The sequence below is a fragment of the Sipha flava genome, unplaced genomic scaffold, assembly GCF_003268045.1.
Source record: "Sipha flava isolate LNK unplaced genomic scaffold, YSA_version1 86_pilon_pilon, whole genome shotgun sequence".
Taxonomy (NCBI): Eukaryota; Metazoa; Arthropoda; class Insecta; order Hemiptera; family Aphididae; genus Sipha; species Sipha flava.
The window spans coordinates 355418-364086 of NW_020273628.1; the positions used below are offsets into that span (position 1 = coordinate 355418).

General features: G+C 39.9%; 1 protein-coding gene across 2 annotated transcripts in view; it reads left to right on the forward strand.

Annotated features, from left to right (window-relative positions):
• LOC112693427 (laminin subunit gamma-1) overlaps positions 1–8644 on the forward strand; it is a 50884-nt gene extending 42240 nt beyond the window's left edge. For both annotated transcript variants that reach the window (XM_025568489.1, XM_025568490.1), the window contains 21 exons: positions 2225–2413; positions 2478–2703; positions 2847–2956; positions 3036–3185; positions 3250–3422; positions 3486–3618; positions 3688–3912; positions 4024–4209; positions 4273–4470; positions 4570–4766; positions 4834–5049; positions 5308–5578; positions 5680–5986; positions 6054–6164; positions 6240–6447; positions 6525–6768; positions 6833–7035; positions 7106–7264; positions 7363–7480; positions 7766–7878; positions 8020–8644. In XM_025568489.1, the coding sequence (XP_025424274.1) occupies positions 2225–2413; positions 2478–2703; positions 2847–2956; positions 3036–3185; positions 3250–3422; positions 3486–3618; positions 3688–3912; positions 4024–4209; positions 4273–4470; positions 4570–4766; positions 4834–5049; positions 5308–5578; positions 5680–5986; positions 6054–6164; positions 6240–6447; positions 6525–6768; positions 6833–7035; positions 7106–7264; positions 7363–7480; positions 7766–7878; positions 8020–8148 (3866 nt within the window). In that variant the 3' untranslated portion in view covers positions 8149–8644. The remainder of the gene's footprint in view (positions 1–2224; positions 2414–2477; positions 2704–2846; positions 2957–3035; positions 3186–3249; positions 3423–3485; positions 3619–3687; positions 3913–4023; positions 4210–4272; positions 4471–4569; positions 4767–4833; positions 5050–5307; positions 5579–5679; positions 5987–6053; positions 6165–6239; positions 6448–6524; positions 6769–6832; positions 7036–7105; positions 7265–7362; positions 7481–7765; positions 7879–8019) is intronic.
• Positions 8645–8669: the final 25 nt, after the last annotated feature.

Genomic DNA, 8669 nt, shown 5'->3' on the forward strand with positions numbered 1-8669 from the left:
TTATTATTCATCGTCTCGACGTGTCCGGCGTTCTTTTTCTAACTCTTTTTTTTCATTCATTTTTTTTACTGTGCAAACCGTTTTTTAACGCCACCGCGTATGCCGTCCGCGTGACGAGCGATCATCACTTGCGTTCGCGGCCGAATCGTTTCGGTTTCGTTATCGCACGAAAAAAAACGCTCGGTCGTAAATCGACCGTGACGCGTCGGAATCGTATGGATTTGAAAATATTGCTTCGCCCGGACGGAACAATGTTCGACAACGTTATACGCGCGGCGCACCCATCGTTTCTCTCGTCACTGCGAACGCGATAACCAGTAAATAACACCAGTTGCTTCCGCAGCGCATAGCGAAAACGGTACACGATCGATATTCCTTCTTCATCCGAAACGGTCGTTCGAACGTTTATGCTCCGCGGATATTGTAACCGGCCATACGACATGATCGCTATGGTCTTGCTAAAGCACTTGCTTGTAGAATTAGCGCTAAAACTAACATTTCGTACAAATATTTAAAAATGTCAACAATCCATATTATACAATATCCATAAAAATAAATTTATACGAATCGGTTGATTTTTTTAATCCGACTTATTTCACCGTCGTAGCATTTCTCCCGTTGTACAATTATGTCTTCGTGAGGTATCCTTGATCGAGCCACATAAATGACGGTGATATGGTTAATTTCAGCTCACGTTCCAGATGGAAACATACTACAATGAACGTATGTTGGTAAAACGTAATTTGCAAAAAGCATCAGATATTTCGATAGAAAAGTGAAAAGAACAAAAAAAAAAAAAAAAAATAAAGGAAAACGATTTTGACGCTTTCTTACGATACGATTTTTTTATTCTCATCTCTGGGGCGTTCCACAGAGTCCGCAAGCTACCGAGAACTGCCCGTCATCGTCTTCGTCCCCTTCGCACGGGCTGCGGACGCCGCGTTGTTCTTACGCGGCCGTCGGCCGTACCCGCGCGTGTCACGGCCACGGGTGTTCGAACAATGTGAGTGCGACGGATCGTGTTCGGTATTACGTATCTAAACAGCTGTTGTGCGGACGTGAAAGACGTTTCGAGTTGACTCGTGAAAACGACGTCGAATGGCGGTCGAACGACGCGACTATGAGATGACTGCGGCGCGGCGCCAGCGGACCGTGTGAAAGTACGATCGCCGACCGAGTGCCCTCGGACACGACCCGTGAAAACGTTACGTCGCGGGCCATTAGTGTCCAGCGGTAACGGAACGCTATTGTTATTTCCATCGCGTCCGTCGGGCCCTTAGTTGACGGAGGGCTTTTCCGACGTGCGTTTCGCTCAACCCCTTCCACATCCGTCGCTACGAGGGAGGGGTGGCTGCCTGAAAATCTTTTCGCCCGGCGCATACGATTTTCGCGACACTCCGTCGCGTATCAACCCCTCCTCCCGTATACAGATTGCCGAACGAACGATTCCAACCGATCGTCTTTGTGACCGATCACCGTCAACTTTGATTTCGTTCGTGACCAACGCCACTGTTGGTCGCGTTACCGTCACGTTTCCGACACACGCGTACAGGATGAAATGTTACTAAAATCAGCTACTCCGCAAACATCACGTAACACAATAACAATTTTCGTTGTTATTATTTTTACTCTGCAATCATTGCTACCGTTTCGTGAACGCATACGTTGAAACCCATAGGCCGTGTCAAATATTTTTTTTTTTTAATACAGGCCGATTTTTGTTTTTATAATCCGTTGAAATGCGCGAAGCGAACGGCCTCCATCATATGCTCATGTCCTTCGCATGCGCACAGGTGCCGCAACATCCTTGTTTCACGTCGGTCTAAAGCGTTACTCCTCGTGCGTTCTCGTTCCCACGCAAATTTCCATGCGTACTCCACCGCGTGCGCTAATATTATCCCAATACCCGATCTCGTGTCGTGTGCGATGCGAGCGCACGCATACACGCACACACACACACACACCAGCACAATTAAATAGTTTCGTGATCCTAGTTGATATCACCGCCCAGAAGAATTGGATTATGTTTACGACCGTTGCGTCACGCGTTAGCCGTTCATTTAAATTTTTTGTTTTTTCATAAAATCCGAAACGCCGACGTACGATCGTGTCTTACTACTGTACCAACCGGCTGTCAGTGTACGACGCGACCGTTGTCGGCGCGGGCGCACCCGAAACTGTATCCTTTTTGCACTGACACGGTTGTATTCTCGGTTCGTTGCAGAATGCAATTGCAACGGGTTCTCTCACCGATGCTTCTTCGACAAGGATCTGTACGACCGGACCGGACACGGCGGACACTGTCTAGACTGCACCGGTAACCGGGACGGGACGAACTGCGAGCGGTGCCGGGAGAACTACTACCAGAGGAAAGGGGACACGCATTGTTCGCCGTGCGAATGCGACCCGGTCGGTGAGTAGCGACGATCGGCTTAGACCGACGAAAGGACGTAATAACGCGTGTGCGCGTTCCCCAGGGTCGTGGAGCTTGCAGTGCAACGGCGAAGGGAAATGCCAGTGTCGCGCCGGCGTCACCGGCGACAAGTGCGACCGCTGCGCTGACAATCATTTCGACTTCAGCACGACCGGGTGCAAACCTTGCGGTTGCAACGTGGCCGGCAGTCTGGACAACGAGCCGAGGTGCGAAGCCGAGAACGGGAATTGCATTTGCAAGGAGAATGTCGAGGGCATCCAGTGCAACAAGTGGGTACTCGATATCGTACGCGGTCCGTTACGACGCGGATCACGACGACGTTATTCCTTAGCGGAAAGGGCGACATTTTTTTTTATATCGAATATTCATCATCCGCGACCGATTCCGTTCTAATCGACGTTTCGTCACGTAGGTGTAAGCCCGGGTTCTTCAACTTGGACGAAGAGAACGAGTTCGGTTGTACGCCTTGTTTCTGTTACGGCCATTCTTCGGTGTGCCAGTCCGCCTCGGGTTATTCGAGAGGTAATTTGACGTTGGTCACTCCGCACGAACCGAGTACATTTTTACATTGATTTTTCGTTATTTACGCGTGCGTTTCCAGTTTCGGTTGAGAGCGTGTTCGCGAGGGGCAACGAACGTTGGAACGGTTCGGACCAGTATGGTAGAACAATATTGCCGGTTCACAGTCCGTTCAAACAGTCCTTGGAAATTTCTTCGCCGTCCAGAGACTCCGTGTACTTCCTGGCACCGGGTAAATATAACGAATGCTGTTCAAATGCTCAAACATGAACATCGGTTTACAATCAATATTGCAGATAAATTCCTCGGTGATCAACGATCCAGTTACAATCACGATTTGACTTTCAAACTGAGTATCGGTGAAAACAGCCCCGAACCAAAAATAAACGACGTTATTTTGGAAGGTGGTTCCGGTCTTCGTATCACACAAGCGATCTTTGGACAAGGAAACCAATTGCCTTCTGACACGGTAAATATTTTTCATTGTTCGATTTTAACAATTATTCATTGTGAAATTATTCAATATGGATAGCCAAAAATGTATAAATTCCGTCTGCACGAGAATCCGGACTATGGTTGGCAGCCTAGATTGTCTGCGCGTGACTTTTTCAGTGTCTTATCTAATTTAACGGCGATTAAAATACGAGGAACATATTCCGATAGAGGTACGTCCTCTTAAGAGCAAACGACTTTATAACGCGATGTAAATTAATTTAAAATTACCTTTCGGATAGGTGTCGGATTCTTGGACGATTTCTCACTCCAAACAGCTAGGCGAGGTGCTCCGGGATTACCAGCCAATTGGGTTGAGATGTGTACGTGTCCCGAAGGATATATTGGACAGTTCTGCGAATCGTGTGCACCGGGTTCTCGTCACGAACCTACTAGCGGTGGTCCTTTCTCACCATGTGTTCCGTGTAACTGTCACGGACATGCCTCTATCTGTGACGCAGATACCGGTAATTTATTTGTTTTTTTTTTATTCCGTAAACGTGTGCTGTACATCTGATCTTATCGGCCGAGGAAAATGTCGAAAAAACAAATGAAAACATTTGAAATGATTTATGCAGGACGGTGTATTTGCCAGCACAACACCGCGGGAGAGAATTGCGACAGGTGCGCAAAAGGATATTACGGCAATGCACTACAAGGGACCGCTTATGATTGTAAACTGTGTCCGTGCCCAAACCAAGGAAGTTGTGTTTTGATTGGAGAGGATACAGTTATTTGTTTGGAATGTCCCAAAGGATACGGAGGTAAATCAATATTGTTTGCCACTATTTCTGTCCGTCCAAGCTTATACATCGTACGTTTTTCAGGTCCTAGATGTGATATTTGTAGCGATGGGTACTTTGGCGATCCAACTGGAAAGAACGGACCAATTAGCATTTGTAAGCCATGTGATTGTAATTCTAACGTGGATCCAAATGCAATCGGAAATTGCAACCGTACGACCGGTGAATGTCTTAAATGTACTTATAACACAGGAGGACCGCAATGTGATCAATGTTTACCAGGTACACCACAGTAGTTCTTCGAAATCAAATGTCGTTCAATATAACCGTTTATTCATTCGATACTTGGACGCTAATATTATTGTCAATATCATTTTCTAGGGTATTTTGGAGACGCTCTTGATCCCGAGAAAGGAGATTGTAAACCTTGTGACTGCTATCATCTCGGAACTACCGAGACTGGATTCGGGCCATTAGCTTGTGATCAGTTAAATGGACAGTGCCAATGTAAGCCACACGTAACCGGAATAAACTGTGATCAATGCGAAGTTGGATATTTCAATATAGCCAGTGGGGATGTAAGCCATGCGCGGAAAATACTAAAACCTATACACAGTCACGTTTAAACACAACAAACGATTTCAGGGCTGTCAATCTTGTGGATGTGATCCGATCGGTTCTGTCAATAATACTTGTGATACGTTCTCCGGCCAGTGCGTATGTCGACCTGGAATAACAGGCAAGAAATGCGATTCATGCGAACCGTTCCATTACGGATTTTCGGTTGAAGGATGTAAACCGTGTGCTTGCGATTCAATCGGTTCTATATCATTACAGTGTGATGCAAATGGGCAATGTCCAGTAAGTTTTTAGTTGTGGATTTCGAAATTGACATTACTACAATTAATTCAGTTTTTATTTTTTTATAACTTTAGAATTCTTCAAAATAATATAAATTTATAATTTAAAACTAATGTACACATTTTTTTTGCTAAAAAAAAAAACTAAATATTTTAATATGCAATATAACCGTATTGTAAATATTAAAAATATTAAAAAGAAAGAATAATCTCTTTCTGGATAAATTGAAATGTTTAATTACTTGAGTTTATATTTTAGTGTATGGAAAATGTGGAAGGAAGACGTTGCGACCAATGTAAAGAGAATAAATATGATAGACAAAGAGGTTGTGTGGATTGTCCAGCTTGTTACAACTTAGTTCAGGATGCTGTTGGTGCACATCGTGAAAACTTAAGAAAATTGGAAAAAGTCTTGAAAGATATCAACAACAATCCAACTGTCATTAATGATGCAGACTTTGAACAGAAGTTAGCAGAAGTACAACTGTACGTGAATCAGTTAGAAAAAAATGCCAAGTTGGCTACTGGTGGTATGTGTTAAACACTTTTAAATCTTATGTTAATATGTATACTACATATATCTTATAATATAATGGGTTCAATTGATGAATTCTGTATGTGCGTATTACAGGTAATGTACCAACAAGTGACAAGTTAGATTCTCTACAGGAAAAAATAAAAGAAATTCAAGATCTAATGGCACAAACAAATAGCTGGAAGGCTACAGCTGAAGAAAATTCTTTACAAGCAGAAAAAAATATTATGGCTATAGAAAAAATGAATGAGGAAACTGCCAATACTTTAAAAAATGCAATGGACTATATTCAAACGGAAGGAGCCACAGCGCTTGCAAAAGCAATATCGAAGAGTGAAGAACTTGGTCAACAAAGTGATCAAATGTCCGAGATAGCGAGGGAAGCAAGAACATTCGTAGAGATGTAAGTTAAATTTTCAAATAATTCTTAGGAATTATAGAGTATAAAATTTAAAAAAAATCAATTTTAGGAAAGAGGAAGAAATAGAAAAAATGAAAGCTATCGCAGATAAAGCCATAAACATATCCGCTGAAGCTCATGAAATTACCAAGAATGCCATAAATCAGCAGAAAAATATTAGGTATTATAGAATAATTTACATATGTTCGTTTAAATGTTATAAGTTACGAGATAATATTTATGTATATTTATTTAGCGATGAATTAAAAGATTTGGATACCGAGTTTAACTACGTAAAAGATAAATTATTGGTCGAAATTATTGGACAAGCGAATGAAGCTCAAGAATCGGTATCAATGATCAATAACGACTCATTGACAATATACCGTGATATTTATGCAATCAATCTACCAGATATTAATTTAGCTGATTTAAAGCAAAATATTTCCAATTTAAATGCTGAAGTAAGGATAGACATTTCAATATGTTTTTTTTTTTAAAATTTTACACTAATAGAAATCACAAAAATATTATTTTACAGTCACAAAAAATCAAAGACGATTTGAAATTGCAAAAAGACAATGATAATATTGCAAACCTTCTAATGGAAGTAGCCGAAGGATTGCAACAGTCAGAGCTTACATTGCAGCAAGGTGAATTACAGCAAAAACAAAGAGAAAGTATCATGGCCCAAGCAAATGCATCTTTTGAAAAAGCAGATCAAGCAGTGAAGTTAGGCGTCAGGATTAAGGAAGAAGCTCAGCAAACACTGAGCACACTTCAAGGTGAGGATAAAATAGTTGATATATAATTTGAAACGGTTTGTTTAATCGAACGTGGAAATTTTAGCTTTCGATAAACAAGTACAAGATAGTAAAAAAAATGCCACAGAAGCATTAGAACAAGTTTCTGAAATCAAACAGTTGATACAAGAAGCTGATGATAAGACTATCAGGGCTCAACAAGCTCTAGCTGGAGCCGAAGTAAGCGCTACAAATGCCAGGGACATTGCCCAACAAGCACAAAATACATATGCCGAACAAGCAGGAAAGGTATGTCTGTATAATAAAAGGATTTCTTCAAGTGAGTTTCATGGTGTTTTTTTTATAACTATAACAATAGGAAGCAAATAAGATTAAAGATGCTGCTGAAGAAATGTTGTCTGAAGCTCATAAACTAAACGATGAAAGTGACGGATTAGAAAAAAGAGTCGAATACACTGCAGAACGCTTGAAAACCGTCGAAAGCCAATTCGAACAAGACCAGGAAAGCATTAACGAAGTAAATTTGACACTCATTTAGATAATAATATGCATTATGTATCGTCACTGTTAGTAAATATTTTAAACTTTTTCATTACAACACGTATTAAATTATAGGCAAAGACGAAAATTGGTCAAGCCAAAACATCAGCATCTGAAGCTAAGAAATTGGTAGATAAAGGGTTAGAAGATGTTACTAAGATATTAAATGAATTATCAAACATAGTCGATTTTGGTGAGTAAACTGATTGTTATTGTAATGTACCAATTTAATATTTATAAAATTTGACAAAACAAATAATTCCCATTTTACAGTTTTATTTTTGAAAATATTTTTTCGTTTCAATAGGTTATTAAAATACTGTTTATTTTATCCATAAATCAAATATATATTTTGAACTATAATTTTCGTTAACATAAAAACCATTTCCATCGTTCTATTTTTTTTTTTTTTGTTTTTGTCAACGGTACAAAGCGTAATTTTACTGCCAATATTTAAAAATTTATCGTTTGCTTATAGATAGTGAAAAGTTGAGTCAACTTAGCACAAGACTGGAGTCGGTCGAACAGGATCTTATCAGTGCTAAGCTAGACGAAAAACTCATGACCATTAATAACGCGAGGATCGCTCAGGTGCGTTTTAAAATTAATGAGAACACAGTGATATAACAAATCGTGCTATGTTGATAATTATTATTATTATTATTATTATTATTATTATTATTATTATCATTATTATTGCTATTATTATTAATACTGTCTTGTACTCCTTAGGCTCAGTTGATCAAGACCTATGAAGACGATATTCAAGCGTTGTCCAATGATGTTGCCAACATTGAAGCTATACGACGAGCGCTGCCGAACGGATGCTGGAAGAAAACAAACATTGAAGAATTGCGTTGAGCAAACATCAATGTCAACCGTCACATTAAACGTTTTACCATTTAGTCGTTAATATTAAGTTAACTGTAATAATTTTTAAAACATTTAAGTCATTGTATGTGTTCATAAAATCAAAACGATAGTCATACTATATAATTACGAATTGTTCGACCAATGAATTATTAAATTTATTGTAATATAAAATAGATAATATGTCCCGATTTTCACGATGGAGCACATTCGTAATGTTCACTAGTATAGTACAGACAGCGCACGTGCGTATTTATTATTAAATATGTTCAAATGTCTTAAGAGTATCCGAATACTACCTCGGGTTAATAGTTGAACTATTAGCAATATCGTTTTTGATTCACCACCGAAGCGAGAACCGTAGGGATTTCAAGTCCCCGAGAGTTCTAGAATAATAATTTTTAATGTAAGCATTTATTTACCCACGCGTAAGACTTAAAATAATAACTACGTCGTCACGAAATAGATTTAGATGATAATAATAATATTTATATTTGTGTAAGGTTATTTCA